This window comes from Pseudorasbora parva, chromosome 13, assembly GCF_024679245.1.
Source record: "Pseudorasbora parva isolate DD20220531a chromosome 13, ASM2467924v1, whole genome shotgun sequence".
Lineage (NCBI taxonomy): Eukaryota > Metazoa > Chordata > Actinopteri > Cypriniformes > Gobionidae > Pseudorasbora > Pseudorasbora parva.
The window spans coordinates 36185644-36202977 of record NC_090184.1 but is presented as its reverse complement, the minus strand read 5'-3'; the positions used below and the strand labels follow the sequence as shown (position 1 = coordinate 36202977).

The 17334-nt window shown below is 37.0% G+C and overlaps 1 protein-coding gene across 2 annotated transcripts; it reads right to left on the bottom strand.

Annotated features, from left to right (window-relative positions):
* On the bottom strand, nt 1–17126 carry cabp4 (calcium binding protein 4). Of its 2 annotated transcripts, none has more exons than XM_067412741.1 (8): nt 17043–17126; nt 8874–8909; nt 8600–8792; nt 5143–5173; nt 2121–2264; nt 1471–1580; nt 1160–1307; nt 1–151 (listed from the first exon to the last, which is right to left on the bottom strand). In XM_067412741.1, exons 2-8 carry the CDS (start codon nt 8906–8908, stop codon nt 123–125), a joined length of 690 nt encoding a protein of 229 aa, XP_067268842.1. In that variant the 5' UTR covers nt 8909; nt 17043–17126; the 3' UTR covers nt 1–122. The 2 variants fall into 2 exon arrangements, with proteins under 2 accessions (XP_067268842.1, XP_067268843.1); XM_067412742.1 differs by having other exon boundaries at nt 8600–8789; nt 17043–17105.
* Nucleotides 17127–17334: the final 208 nt, after the last annotated feature.

Genomic DNA, 17334 nt, shown 5'->3' with positions numbered 1-17334 from the left:
CAGACCTTTATTGAATACAAATACAGTTTTACATACATCTCAGTGATTCTTGCACTGCACCGTAACAACGTGACTGACATGTTTTAATTCATGATTGATTGAGCTCTTGGAAAACCACGCAGCTATCGGAGAGACAGCATCATGACAAACTCTGAAAGAGAGCAAACGGAGACAAAACTCTCAGTTTATTCAAGCTCTTGGTTGTTATCTAGTTTACAAGTTCAATACACTTCTCGACGAGGTGTGACTATGAGCCATTTCCCCTAAAATGTCACTTGAGGTGTTCCGTACTAATTAACAGAATTAACGCGTAGTATAAGAAGCAATCCTTTTTCAGAAGTTCATACATCCTTGACAGCGGTAAAGGTAAACACAATTACCTCCCTGTGCTCCTTTATAATAGTTATTTATAGAGATAAAAGAGCATAACAAGTTGTCTAAACTCCATTTAACAGGTTGAGAGTGAGACTGAGAGTGGTGTTTCTAACCATAGACTGTGTAAAAAAAAAAACAAACAAAAAAAAAAAAACATTTGTTTCTGCCTCCACAGTTGGGGCAAACACCCCCGTGTTTTTTTGTTGTTGTTGTTTTTAACAATAGGCTCAGAAAGGCAGATCCCAAGAGACGCATTTACTTCAAGTGAAAATATGGCCATTTCATCTGCTGGCCACTAGATGACGCGCTAGAGTTTTGTTATTGTTTTTACTGACTTAAAGGGATAGTTCACCCACACATACTGTTATCATTTACTCAACATCAAATTGATCCAAAACTGTATGAATTTCTTTCTTCTGTCGAACACAAAGGAAGATATTTTGAAATATGTGAGTAGCTGAACAGATGCTGGTCCCCATTGACTTCCATGATATGAAAAAAAAACAATTAGCCTACTATGTTTAGAACAACTTCGGGGTAAGTAAATAATAACAGAATTTTTATTTCTGGGTGAACTATACCTTTAATCTGGTTGTTACTTTTACTTCAGTAACTTGAGTTAAATTTGATTCGTGTTTTGCTCTCCTTTCTTTCGCTTGTTAACTGCTCGGTCTTGAGCTTTGATCTACTACTGCTGAATAGTCCAGAGAAAGTTTTCTCACCTGTAAACTTATGCATCAGTTCCCAAAGTAGTACATATTTAAAAGTTTCCTGCTTTCCTTACCATCAAAGTCCACGTTCCCGTCTCCGTTGAGGTCGATGTCTGTCAGAATTTCTTCCAGTTCCCCTTTCTTCAGTTTCTCACCGAGCAACGTCTTTGTGGACTCTTTCAGCTCCTCAAAGGTGATCCGTCCATCACCGTCAGAGTCAAACTAAGATAGACGAATTTCAGTTTTATGAAGATATAATATTATTTATGGGTTGGAAAAAGATGCAATATATATCAGGGTTTGATGTTTTGGGGGTTTTGTTCTCTATTTAATGTACACTTTAAAGTGAGCACCGTTTGAAGGCAACTTTAGAGTGCATATTCACCTGTTTAAAAGCGCAGTGCAGCTCCCTTAAACCGACCATATGAGCAGTCTCAGCCAACATCCTGGGCCCCATTAATTCACAGAAATCATCAAAGTCCACATGACCTCCCCCTACAAACACACACACACACGCCACATAAACACACTTATTTTAGAATTTTTACAAATATTCTTGGTGAGCATATAGGCGGCATTTATTCAATCAAAAATACAGTAAAATAGTAATATTGTGATATTATTATAATTTAAAATAACTATCAAATATTTTTTTAAGATGTAATTTATTCCTATGATAAATCTATGATAGAGTTTTCATCTTCAGTGTCATGATTCTTCAGAAATCATTCTAATATGCTGATTTGCTGCTCAAGAAACATTTTGCAACGACTGTTTTGCTGCTGCATATTTTTGTGGAAGTCATGATACATTTTTCAGGATTCTTTGATGAATAGAAAGTTCAAAAGCAGCATTTATTTTTAAATAGAAATCTAATTTTATAAATGTCTTTACTGACACAAGTATTCCTTTCAACAAATAAAAAAAATTCACACTGACCTCAAACCTGAACAGAGTAGGTCAAAAGCTAAGGCAGGGTATAAATAGCCACACACACATGGCATCGTCTGAAACCGTTATCAAGCCCACACTCACATTTCATTTTTATCTGCTGAATGATCTCAATCAGTTCCATCTCGGTTGGCATGTATCCCATGGTTCTCATGCAGTCTGCAACATCTTTGTAGTGCAAATACCCATCCTGGTCATAGTCAAACTCTTTAAATGCTACATGGAGCTCTGAAGAGTAAAGAAATGCAATCACAATTAATCACATCTGCCAACTTTTCTTCAACTTACAGTATATAGTATTCTGCTATTTGTAATGGGCAACGTCTTATAAAAAGGTGATATTTAAAAATAAATAAATAAATAAAGACTAATGTGTGTGTGTGTGTGTGGGGGGGGGGGGGGGGGTGTCCTGGTTAGGCCTGTGTGATATTGAAGAAAAATGTGATGTGCAATATCTTTTTAAATAATGAGATATTTGATATGCGATACGTTATTGCTATTAGTGTGTAAAATCTATGTTAATTATATTTTAAGTATTTAAAAACTGATATTGATAGAATGATGTTATCAGATATTATATTATATTATATTATATATTAATATATTATATTAAAAGAAGGCATAGCTACAACTTCTGAAAGTGACAAGCAGTGTTTAGCAAAAATTGATGTCATTAATCTGATAATATAATTTTAACATCAGTGTAAACAAACAAATAATGTAATGCAAATATTTAAATACCAACATCTCTTTGCGTGACTTGGTAATGTATAGTTACATCAAGCTAAAACTGAACATCAAGAACATCCAGATAAACAAGAACTCCTGAACTAGGGGTGGATGGTTTTTATTTTTTATTTTAATGTATCTTTTTTATTAAAAATAAAAAATAAAAATATTTTAATAAAAAATCTTATTAAAAATCTTTATATGAATTAAATATACACTTATACATGATAAAGCTACAATGGTTGTTCAGCCAAGAGCACTGAGTGATTTTGTCTTGTTCTGTTGTTTGACAGACAGCGGCAGGTTTACTGTATTTATCGCCTGTCACTTTAAGACCTAATGCACAGATCCTATTGACACGCATTCGGCTTCTTTCCCCAGCTAATATCGTTCACTTAACTGGTTTACATAAATACTCAACAAGACAGCCATTTTGACATAACTGTGTGTTTTGACAGTTCTGAGTGTGTAACGACACAAAACAGAACCGAAGAGATCACGTTTTCAGAGAGGCGGCTTGTGTTCACATTTCGGTGTGTGTGTCAGACAGTGCAAGACTGCAAGTTGTTGTTTTAATAACTCTTTTAACATCAAGCAAGTCACATGAGTAACAATGACGTGCCCTCACACAGAAAAATAGGGTGTCAAAATTGTACCTTTAGCTTGTCGCTGGGGCAGTACCCTTAAAAGGACATCTTTGTACCTTTTTTACTCCTAAAAGGTGCATATAAGTACCTTTGAGTACAAACGTGTACCTTAAGATACTACTATGAACCTTTTTGTGGTAAAAATGGTACAACGTTGTTCTTTTAAGGGTACTGCCCCAGCGACAAGCTGTTGTACCCCTAAAGGTACAATTTTGACACCCTATTTTTCTGCTATATGTGTCGACCTAAAACGTACACTTTTCACAATTTTGAAGTAGCCTATTAAAATCATCAATGTACATTTGTGATATTTCGATAATTCTGTGAATTAATGCAATGCTGGAGAAGAAAGTTCAACCCTCTTTTACTTCAGCAATTGAAATAAATAAAATTGAACTCAGATGTGATATTTATCTAATGTAATTTTTGCGGATTAGTATGTTTAAACTGGATCGGATAGATTATACTAGATAGATTAAACATTCGCCGTATCCGGTCGGCAAAACTCCGAACACATCTTCCCTTCTTAACAATGACTTCAGTGCCGTTCTTTGTTCTTTTTTCTCAGAGAAAAGCTTAACTCCAAGTCTTCCAGAGTCGCGGTCAAAGCTGATTCGAAAGACCGCCGCCGTTCGCCAGCTTCTATGTTTAGTAGTAGCACGCAAGCGTAACCTCGGCCGTCATTATGTTAAGGCCCGCCCACCGACTCTATACACGATGTGATTGGCCTGACCAGAGTTTGGTTTTTACAGCTCAGAAGAGTACTTAGAGTTGCTAGACGATACTCGTGGCAGATTAAATTTGCTGCTGAAGTTTTGAATAGACAAATAAGAAATGTTGGAAAAGTATGTTTAAGCATGAAACATGTCGTTTAAACATGTCGTTCATTCAAACGCTTAATCGTTCAGTAACACACTTGTTGCTGTGAGACGCGTTACGGTTCTGCTGTGAACGATTTTCGCTGCTGAATTTGAGCAAAAACACTCAATATTGCATCTAAAATGTAAGTGACTTTAAGTAAATTTTAATGTAAGTGAATGTTAATTAATTGTTTATGGAGCTGTCATATGAAAGCAGTGTCATTTTCAGTCATGATGGTATTCAGGAAAACAGCTTAAACGCTCTAGTGTTGTAATTTCTCCTCGAGAGGCTGCACGAGCGTCAACAGCGCAACCTTTCTATCGTTAATTCATTGTATATTATTATCCACTATCGGTCACCACATACACTAAATTAATGCACAATCATTCTTGCATTTTGGTGATTCGCTAGTTAATTTTTATTATTGGCGTTTTAATTAGGCTCTTGTCCATCAGGCAAGTAAAATTCTCTTTCACTTGTCCCTTCAAAAAATCCACTTGTCCCGGACAAGTGGACAAGCATTAATGTCGAGCCCTGCATTACCCATCAACACTAATTGAACGTTACATTAGGATGTGCTACATACTGTACTAGTTATATAATCCATATGACAGTGCAGCTTAAGCATACCATCAGCACAAGCTTACTCATTGCTCTGGTATTATTAATGCTGCTTACTTCTCCAGCCGCTGTTTTCCATTCACCATTCATGACAATACCAATTCATTTTTAATAAATGTATTTGTGTCAGATGTTATTGAATTTTGTCAGTTGTTTATCTTATACTGAGTGTGTGTAGCATTTGTATTGTGTCTGTCTAGGCGCTGCACAATGGGCTCTGAAATTAAATATGCATGTTTTGTACATACCATCTAGTTCCTCTGGCAGTAAATCTCTTTCCTGGTGAAAGTAATTGTAAGAGAAAGAGAGAGGTAGAAGGAAAGAAGGATGAGAGAGCAAAATGACAATGAGGGGAAAAAAGTGACATAAAAACAGCTAAATATGGAAATTATTACAGCATGAGAGCTGAACATCCTTGGAGACATTGCCCATTTTAATCACTAATAACTGAGGTTTATGTTAGCACGCTTATCAAAGCTGCTCAGTGGCACAATGACGCATGAGATTGTGTGTGTGTTGGGGGGGGGTATAATTGGATTACACCATAACATGTCCTACCATGCCTCACATCAACGCTCATACAAATAGAACAGGGAGTGATGCTGGAATTTTTTTTATCATTTTGCACTCATAAACTGCATAAATGGTTAAGGTTAGAAGAAAAATGGTTTATAAATTGTATTCCAAATTATTATAAGATATTATTGCTGGAATGTGTACATATCTGTACAGATTCATGCATATGCTTTAATATGATAAAGTTTTACAAATACAAATGAAATACAAAAACAGTAAATCTGACTTAATTTTTGACTTAAATACAAACAAATATACATATCTGCTTGCACTTTCAAAAATGGATACACATTTTTATAAAGTTGCATGTGATTTATGCCTTAAATGCAGTTCATTAGAATTTCTTCTAGCATTATTTTGTACTGTAGATTTTTAAATACAAATGATTTACGTAAAGGTAAAGAATGCCATTTTTGAGCCACTATAGCTTCATGAAATGAAATTGCAAAAATGTCCTGCCTTCCATTGGTCATTAACACAATTGATACTGACTACCGTAGCAAGCCTAATAATGGGTATAAGTATATTAAAACTTTTATGTGGCCTAATTGATTTGTAAGGCTTTTGCTAACTAAGAAATAGTTGCATTTTAGTGCTTATGGGCATTGCCGTTTTTCAAATGTTTCATTCATTGCATTTATTGGACTTTTGACCTCCAAATTGCCAAAAACATATTTATTATTAAAAATAATGCATTACTCATAGAGTTCTCTGGAAGAGGGAGCAGTTATGCAACTCGCTTAGTTGCTTCAGGCTATTTACCCATAGATATATGCTAATAGGGTCCCTTGTCTATCTGTTGTTATTTCACTCATCTCTCCAATCTGCCAAGCAGAAGTTATGGAGTTTTAGGCTGTGCATACATTGGTATATTTTCCAGTTTGTGTCAGAGCACCTTTGTTTTGTTTGTCTCTTAGACTCTATCCATTATCTCTCTCTTACTGTTCTTCAGTCGCTCTGTTTTCTGGCTTTTTTCTTGCTCGCTGGCTCTCTCTGATCTCCAGACGTACTCTTGAAAATATAATCAAGCGCCTCTGAGTTTAAATGACTATGATTCAATGAATCGTGACAGATTCATAGCATCAGTTTTACCGGCAGAAGCAAGATGCTTGCTTAGGTCTGGGCTTCAGTGTACCAAAATAACTTGACTTGGCACTTGTTATTGACCTGATTGAGGAGGAAGGTAGTGCGTTGACAGGCGGCAATATTTTTTCAGCAGATATATCACAGATTACGAACCTGACCTCGTACTAAATAAAGATCCATTGATCCTGGATATAGGCTCCAAAATAAGTCAAACTGTCTAACATTAGACGCCTAAAGGTTCACCTGTCTCAAAACATCTTAAATCTAAGCTAGTTTGATGGTCTTATTTGGTCTCTCATGCTGGTTTTAGGTGATTTTTAATTGGTCTGACTAGCTGAACCTGCTTAGGATGGTTAGTTTTTTCCCAGTACTATGATGATACCATGGTATACAGCGATTGTATCAGATGGCTAGCCTGAGAAGCCAGACACACAAGATAAAGTTGGGTCTGGGAACACACCGTTGGAAGGGCTTAATCCAGAGGGCAGGATAAATGGTTGTCTTTCAAAGTCCCTCTGCACGCATAATAGCGATAATTAGCTAGCGGAACCGTCACAACTCTGCCGGTTAAGCCCGCCCACCGACTCTATACACGATGTGATTGGCCTGACCAGAGTTTTTTTTTTTTTTCCAGCTCGCAAGCCAACCTAGAGTTGCAAGACGACCCTGGCTACAAATTAGATTTGCTGCCACTAAGGTGCGTCTAGATTTCTAGGCTATCAGATGGTAATACCATGATGCTGAATCAGCATTGTTTGTTATTGTAAACTAAAACTATTAAAATCATTTTAGTTAATTGAAGTAAAGCTGAAATAAAATAATATATAGCCTAATTATTAGATAATATAAGCTTAAACTTAATTAACTTTAACTGGAAATTAGATGTTAGAATAGCTAGTTTAAGTACTAACATTTAGAACTAATATTTTAGCTAATATTAAAATCTAACAAAATTGGAAAAAGACCCCAACATGAGGTTTAAAAAATAAATTACCTAGTTGCCTTAAAAAATTTGAGTAGTGGTAGTTAATACCATTAACATTTCTGAGAATCGACAACCTTTATTCAAATATTATTAAAAGATTTTGTAAGCATATTGGGTAATTGTGTTTTATTTGTGATGACGCAGTGAAACAAATTGTGCTATCACATTTTTATGTGGTTAAGATACAATAATATTTTGAGTTTCTATTTATTAAACCAATTTTCTTCATTGTATTAACTAAACATTTTAATTTCATTAAACTAAAATTTTAAGGCACCAGGTTACTTACTTTTAAAGTTAAACCAACAATATTTTTTATTATATTTTAATATTACGGTCACGTTGTTCATCATGTTGCTACATGTTGGTTGTTTTGTACATTATGGACTATTTTGTCTTAGTGGGTGGTTTAAAGTCACAGTATGTAAGTTTTGAGGTTAGAGGTTGCTTATTCAAATCAGGAACAAGGTGTAGCTTGATGATGCCATAAATGAGTGTGAAATCTTCGGAGTTGCAGCTTCCCTTTTACAGCCAATGGAAAGCAATAGAATGGGATTCAGGCAGTAATCATGTTCATGGTTGAGCAAATGTATTAAAGTTTAATTAACGTTACTGTGGTATGCAGCAGGTTGGGCCGAGAGCCTGGGACATTTTACATTGCTGTTTTTATTATGTTTATATGCCACAGTCGACCGATAGTGCTGCTCCTTTCATTTTGTTTTTTTGTTTATTTTACAATTAAAGTTGCTTAACGTCCGTCTCCTTCCGTGAACTTGGTTACAGTTACTTTTGATCACTTAAATTCACATTATTTTAGAAGTACCTTTGAGTAGCATGTACTGTAAATACCATGGTATAAGAATATGATAATCATTGATATAAAAGCTGATGGTATCAGCACAGTATGTGTGAGAGTGTTTACCAAATTTAACAAATACTGCTCCAAAAAAAGACATGGCATTACCATAGTAGCATTCAGTACCTTTAGTGTAAACATTTAAACGTATATCACTAGACAAAACTAGCAAGGATAAATCTAAAGTTCTACTCTATTTTACCTGTCCAAAGAGAGCATTAAGGTACTGTGTATATGCCGCAGCAATAGCTGAATTCTGGCTTAATCTACTGCCGCGGCGTTCTTGGCTGCCAGATGAGCCCCTGTGACCTGAGTTTTTTGAGTCTTTGGAGGAGTTACGAAGAGCAGAGCGTGGAGGATGAGTGTCTGATGAGGATGGAGGACCAGAGGAGCTGCTAAAGGGAGAGAAAATCGGTAGTGACCACACAGCACTTTACCTCAACCAATGCAAGTATTGCTTTAAAGTCATCTCGTACCTTTCTTTTGAAGATGTTTTACTCCTTTGAGACATGCTAGTAGATAAGAAAAAGGAGAGAGGGGAGATTATGTAACATTGTTCTTTCCCCATCTCATTTGAGAATTCGCCCACATTGACATTAGTTGTAACATTCATTGCAAGCATGCCCCATCCATTGACATTAACATGTATAAAACATAGCAGCAGATTCTAGCTAAGTTACTGCTGGTTTACCCTAGAGTTCAGTGTTTGGGCAGAGGCTTGATTCCGGTTGAGAGAATGCCCATTGGGTTGCTTGCTGGCATTATAATAGTTAAAAAGGTCATAGGCTGGAATTACAATGACCGTTCCAAATGGCAGCAGTTTGATGCTATTGCTTTCCCTTTGTGGATTGGCTTCTTTTTGAGAATGGAAGGACACATAAGGCATAATCAAACGCACGCTAGATCCAAGAGGACGGACCGTTCCTCCGAGCACTGAATTGGATTACAATGGAGGGCGGCAGGCGCACCAGACAGCCTATAAATTACAATCAACAGTTTAATATGCCCAAGCAAAGCAGCAAACCTCTGTCTGTCCTCTGCCCATCAAACAACTCATTAAAACTAAATTGTCAGTGGCTCCTTACAAGCAACAAGCATAAATTCAAAACGAGCAAATCACACAAAAACATTTACTTCTTAATGCACTGATGTTTTGATTCTGTATAAATCAGTTGTCCTCTGTTCTACGTTTGGAAAATAAACGTTCCATTATAAAAGGGAAATGCCAAAAGAAATCTCTTACTTAAAGAGCAAAGTGTGACTTCTGCTTTAAATTACAGATTTTAATCATTAAAAGAGATCTCAAATTAATCCAAGACCAAATTTCGCTAGACAGTGTTATATATATATATATATATATATATATATATATATATATATATATATATATATATATATATATAACACAACATTTGTGATTGATGATTGATGACCAGTTAAACTTCACTGACCACATTACTGCAACAGCCCGGTCCTGCAGATTTGCTTTATACAACATTAGAAAGATTAGACCCTTCCTATCAGAACAGGCTGCACAACTCCTGGTTCAAGCTCTTGTTCTCTCCAGACTGGATTATTGTAATGCTCTTCTGGCTGGGCTTCCAGCATGCACTATCAAACCCTTGCAGCTGATCCAGAATGCAGCGGCAAGAGTGGTCTTTAATGAGCCGAAGAGAGCGCATGTTACGCCTCTCTTCATCAAACTGCACTGGTTGCCAATGGCTGCTCGCATCAAATTCAAGGCACTAGTTATCGCCTACAAAACAACCTCTGGCTCGGCACCAATATACCTAAATTCACTTGCTCAGACTTACACACCCTCCAGAAGCTTGCGTTCTGCGAACGAGCGGCGCCTCGTGGTTCCATCCCAAAGAGGCATGAAATCGCTCTCACGGACATTTTCCTGGACCGTTCCTACTTGGTGGAATGACCTGCCGATCTCAATTCGTGCTGCCGAGTCTGTAGCCATTCTTAAAAAACATCTTAAGACACATCTTTTCCATTTGCACTTGACCAATACAGAATAGCACTTACTGATCACCACAGCAACGACCAAAAGCGTACACTCCGGGATCATATCTACGTCTCTCATCCGGATTTGCGCCTTCAGGCGGGTATGTTACATAGTAATCATAACTATCAGAATCCAGTGTTCTGTATATTGCGTACGTGAGTTTTTGTTGTAGATGGCTATTGCTGCGCGTTTAGCTAGAATACAAAACCAACCCATTGGGCCACTGAATCTGCATTAACGACAACAGCTGGGGCAACAGCCTTAGTCCTAATGGGTTGTAGCTATCTTAGCTATCAAAATCCAGTGTTCGGCACTGTGCGGACGTGAGTTTTTGTTGTAGATGTCTGTCTTTTAAAAAAAAAAAAAAAAAAAAAAAAAAAAAATTGTGTATTGTGCTAATTAATTGAGATTTCTTACAGCTCTTACAGGTTTTTGGCCTTGTCTGTTCCGTTGCTTCTATTACTCTCCCCTTTTTTGTAAGTCGCTTTGGATAAAAGCGTCTGCTAAATGATTAAATGTAAAATGTAAATGTAAATATATATATATATATATATATATATATAGCCTAGATTTGAATAGTTGGGTTACAGAAATCCTTTTCTTTTTTGTCCCGGTAACTGAATTTTAAATATAACTTACCATTATAGACAGACATACTGTGAGCTATAAGGTTGTTTGATGGTATATGATTTTATTGGAGCCATTTTGTTTAATATTCATGTCATACAGCGGAATTCCTGGTGAAAAACAACATTACCCATGATTCTGCAAAGAAATCTCCACCAATCAAAGAACTGGCAAATCCTGTCTAAATAATTTTTTAGTGCCCGCCCTCTCCCATGAAGCACTTGAAGGACATAATCAGTTTTGGTTTCAAAGTTTGTGTGTGTGTGTGTATGCACCATATATATATATATATATATATATATGGTTTGACACGCGATCTGAATCTGAAATATATATACACCAAACTGCTCATCATATGACTTTGGCAATCCGAATCATGAATCGACACTGATTCATAACAGTTCGAAGCTTGTTTTGAAATTGGCCAATCACTACAAGTCATTATTTTGTTTTTTGGTTTTTTGGTTTTTTCACACACAAAAAAATTATTGTTGCTTCATAAAATGATTTTAGAGCAACAGAAGTAAGATGAACATTTAATGACTACTTAGTGCCTTTTATGGGTCTTGAGAGACAAAATGACAATGTGGGAAGCCTTTCTCTGAGTCTGAGCCATCCGATTTTAACACAAATATCTTTGTTTGTGTTCCAAGGATGAACGGAGGTCTTATGGGTGTCGAATCACATGAGGCCAAGTACAGCATTTTGATTTTTGGGTGAACTAACCCTTTAATATGCTACAAGTAAAATATTCAGTAATTTCCATTTGATCAATATATCATGTCCACATATTTATTTATTTACTTGCTTATATTTCTTAAATGAGATGACTGAGTCTTTAAATCTCATCACTTTGAAAAAGCAGCGCTCTGGATGTGTCATATTTGATGTGTTGAAAAAGCTGGCTTTGATAAATCAATATGCTGGCTCAATAAATTAAATCTGAAGAAACTGTAAAGCTTACTTAAATATCTAATTACTTTTGAGTCTTCATGGAGCAGCAGACACTGCAAACTGATTATTCATATTTGAATAGATGAGATGTACCAAAAGACGTGAGATCCTTCTGCTCTTGGTAATTTGGTGAATCTATTTCAGTGGACTTGTGACACTTGCCATGAGGAAAAACCTGCCTCACTAATCGACAAGAGTTATTAAACTAAGTGACCAATTGCTGTCAATCAGCACGTTGACATAAGCAATTTCAGCTCCTAATTCGTCTAATTGGAATAATTTAACAGAGGAGTGTGGGGGTAATTATGGAACTGATCGAATCGTCTAAGAGAGCCAAAGCTGTGCTGGGGCAAAGAAGACGAGACTGCTCCATTTCCCCCCTAATTACGATAAGGTACTGTTCTTTTTTTTAATGCAATTTTTGATTTACAGAAAGTAATTACTTCTTAAATTACATATGAGATGACCGGTTTGCTGGATTGCTGCAAACTGATATTCCTGCACCCTTTTTTTTTAGTGAAGTTTTGAAGTACATTTTTTTTTTTTTATGGAAGACACCTTTCAGAGCTGGCCTTCCAAAAACGACTGCATCTGACAGATGCAGATTAGATCGAACGTGGACCTTCAGAGATAGAAATCTTTCACACCCTAAAAGACTCAATCACATTGAGATATCTGTTCTAGCCAAGGGCATCAGATACAGGCTTTCAAATGGCTCTGTCTTGTTTGACAGGTGAATGATGTTAGAACTACGATAAACTTTTGTTACTTTTCTAATGTCAAATAATATCACTTTTATAAAGATTTAAAGCAACCAATTGCAAGGAAATCAACCTAAGAAGTTAAAATAGATTGGAAGAAACCTTAGGAGGAACCAAAACTCAGCTAAAGTCTTATATCTAGATATAAGCTTGATGATTTGAGTAATTTAACTATCTGTGAGGAAGCCCGTTTTTGCATCAGAGAAAGAAAAAGTGTTTATATTTAATAGTTGCTATTTTATTTATCCCAGTTGTGACTATAATGTGAATTTATTTCATAATTGCAACTTTATATCTCACAGTATGACGATATTTCTGATAATTGCAACTTAATATCTTGCGATTTCTGTTTTTGTTTTTCATAATTGCAACTTCATTTCACACGTTTACTAGCCTGACAAGCCAGACCCACATCAAGATGTTTGGTCTGGAAACTCACCATTGACAGGGCTCAATCCGAGGGGCGGGATAAACGGTTGTCTTTCAAACTCCCTCTGAACGCGATAGGATAGCGCTACACCAACCAGAGCAACGAAGGTGAAGCGGAGCTCGTTGATAGATTAAACAATTTGCCGTATCCGGTTGGCAAAACTCCGAACACATCTCCCCTTTTTAAGAATGACTTCAGTGCCGTTCTTTGTTCTTTTCTCAGAGAAAAGCTTAACTCCAGTCTTCCAGAGTCGCGGTCAAAGCTGATTCGAAAGACCGCCGCCGTTCACCAGTTTCTGTGTTTACTAGAAGCACACAAACGCAACTCGGCCGTCACCCGTCGTCATTATGGGCCCGCCCACCGACTCTATACACAATGGCCCTCATTTATCAAAAGTGCCTACACCAAATTTCCAGCGTACACCTTGCGTACACCCAAACCCACGGTGACTTTGAGATTTATCAATATGGACATTGGCGTACGACACGCTCAAATCCTACGCCAGCTCAGGAGGTGGTGTACGCACGTTTGGAGTTAGTGCGAAAATGTGCAGAAAAACAATTCATAACACCACAAAACGCACTGACAAATATATGCTATATTATGACCCAACAAAACAACAACAACATTGTAATTATAAACTTCAGTGTTTTATTTTTGTGCAGCGTAGACTTCAATGTTTAGGCTACCAAAGCATTTGAGGCATGTTCCTCCAGTTGCGAGCCTGTGCGGCAGCTGCGCATGGACTGGGACTGAATAATTCAGACTGACAAAATAATACAAATTACATTCTTCTTCTTTTAAATATTAATAAAATAAATAATAACGACATTCTTCTTCTAAATAACAATAAGCGTCATTAATAATAAAAATCATAATAATATAATAAAAAGAATCTTACAAATTGTCATGCAATTATTAATGTGAATGAATGGAGGCTACTCCACATCACATCATCATATCGTACACCCCAATAGGCCTACGTGCCGTGATACGAAATTAAATGCTAATAATTCACTGTGAGGTAGGCCTAATTTCTCATCCAAACAGCTTTAAACTGCTGGAATGCGCTTCTCAACCTCCACACTATTAACAGTAGGCCTACTCGTAATTTTGGTCCATATTTTTTTGTTTTTTGGGTGCCTTTAATCCCACTCTTTAAACTCCCAAATAAAACAATTTTGCTTTTTTCCACTTCCCTGGTAATTGTCTTGATGGGCGCGCCTCAATCATCTCACTAGTTCAGTAGTCAGGGCACTGATCAGGGAGTCAGCCCATTGACTTATGTCCTAATCAGTGCCCTGACTAGTGGACTAGTAAGATGATTGAGGCGCGCCCGATCTCCACGTCGGAGAAGTTTCGCTTCTTTGCCGTCTTCCGTGTGTCCATGGCGCAAAATAAGGGCATGGGGGAGGCGGAGACTTGAATATATAGGGGCGTGTTATTCTAATGACGATCGGTTTCAGCCGCCACATTTATCAAGGGCAGGTATTGCGTACACCTGAATTGCAGAGGTGCGCACAGCTTCATAAATCAGGCGGTGAGAGGAGTGTAAGCATAATCTTACGCCAACATATACGCCCGTTTCTACGCAAGATTGATAAATGAGGGCCATTGTGATTGGCCCGGCAAGAGTTAGGGGAATACAGCTCAGAAGGGTATTGAGAGTACCTAGACGACACTTGCGGGCAGATTAAATTTGCTGCCGCTAGGCTGCGTCTAGATTTCTAGGCTACACGTTTACAACTTCATATCTCACAATTCTGACTTTATCTAGCAGTTTTAACTTTTTCACAATCTTACTTTATTTCTCATTTTAAACGTTATATTATTGTGATTTATTTGCTTATTTTTTTTACTGGAAACAGGCTTCTATAAATATGGAGACCAAATGTACCACATGTAAAATAGTAAAACCTTAAGGAAAATTTATTGTTTTTATGAATTTGTAAAAATGCAAAACGTGTGGCTTAAAGGGGTACGCTGGGAAGATGAATCTTTATTTAAACTGGGTCATCAGTGTAGTAGAAATGTGAAATTATTTTTGAATTTGGTGCCTTCTAGACTGAGAAAAGATAGAAAATGTATTTTTGTCTTATGGGGATGAAAGACTACAATTCCCAGAATGCTTCGCTGCCCTGTAAGGCCATTCCCAAAGCCACCTACTGGATGAGTGAGTTCGAGAAGACACTTCAATTAAAAACTGAACGTGTCTGTTCAATATAATGAGTGAGTCACCGCGAGTACCACAGCACTGAGCACTAACTGCAGGAGTCAGATAAATGAGCTGAATGAGCTCTCATGATGAGAGCTGAAGTAATCGCGACTACACTCGCGGCATACATTCACAATCAGTCCGGCACGTTTCAGTTCATGCCTTTGCAAGCTTAACTTTCATAGAAATTCATTTGAGAAGACTTACAATTTTAAAAGACTTACATTGCTCACCATCGCTCCGTTTAAATGAGTGCCTGTAGCTGCCAGCTGAGCTCTGAGTGTGATCTCCATCCCCCATGCGCGGGTTCAAAACATGCGGAAATGGCTCCCTCTGCTGGCTGTAGTCTTTAGCCTTTGGCCAAACATTCCTCCGATGATGCAAATATCGCCAATTTGCGTCATTGGAGGAATTTTTTCCAGAAATAAAAGGCATAAATCTCTTGTCTCAGGGGGATATGAGGGGGAAAAGCACATTTATTTGAATATACTCCAGGGTTTCTACTGATACAAAGCCATGTGCTAATCGCTGAAGTAACACTTTAAGTTTAGGGCATACAGAAAATATAATTAGCTCATAAAAAATAGAAGAGAATTAAAAAAGTGATAAATTATAGAGAAACACATACACTACCATTCAGAAGTTTGAGGTCAGTATATTTTTTTAAAGAAGTTGTACGCTTACCAAAGCATTTATTTAATGATAAATTATGATAAATACAGTGATATTGTGAAATATTATTACAATTCAAAATGACTGTTTTCTATATTGTATTATAAAATGTAATTTATTTGTGTGATGACAGTGTCTCATAATCCTTCAGAAATCATTTTTGTGGAAACTGCCATGCATTTAGGATTATTTGATAGAAATTCTTCAAAAGCAGTTAATTGAATATTTTATAACAACATAAAAGTATTTACTGCCACATTCTATTTAATGTCTCCTTGCTGAATAAATGAATTTTCTTTTGAACAGTATTATATGTGCATGTGTTTTAAGGATGTACATTACGGCAACTTGAAGCCCTTGTTCACTATATCTGCCTTGTTTTGTGATCTCAAGAGATCCATCACACGGCCTTTGGCACTAGATCAATCACAGATTGCAAGAACTTTCCTGGGTTACATCTGAAAACAAACCACAGAACAATACCCATGGAATGTTCAGACTGGTGCGATCGATCCCCATTACCGATTTTGTGTCATGGTGCTGAAATGAGGCCGGCCCCCTCTTTTGCCATTACGGCCACGCAGCGATGGGATTTATCTTGCTCGGCCTGGCAGCCCCTGACAATCCAATATCAGCTGCTGTTACAACATCTAAACGCAAATTTACATCTGACGGACTGCATTCAAGGGCTCATCACTTCTCTTTGGCTGTCATTCATGTCCTCAACATTACTGTAATAATTCAGTAATTATAGTTTGACGGCTTCTCTTCTTGTCAGTTGCTGTACTAATACAGCAAAGCTTTTTGAAAAAGATTGCCGCTGTGGCTGTCACTATGTGCCTGATATGTCTGTTTGTTGTTTGTGGCGTTTGAAGTCAATTAGGCCCTTTAGCAACTGCGAAAGATTCTTTCTGCAAGAATGAGTTTATGCAAAATACCCTAAAATTTTAATACAATGTATTATCATCTTACCTTCAGAATGTGATGAGCAAAATGTACAGTCCAGAACCACTTGAGTCAATATTTTCAAATCAATTCCTCCTCCTCTGTGAGAACATGTAGATTGACTGTAGAAAGTGACCCTTCACCCTCTCTTGATAATCCAAGCAGGTGATAATCTGTCTAAATATGTTTGGATTAGCATGTGAGATGAGCATGTTGATGATGTGTTTGGATTAAGTTGTGCAAGTGTTCCCAAATGTGACTGCCTAACTTCTCTGCATTTGTCTGTTATTTGCATGTACACGCATTTAACAGACATTAG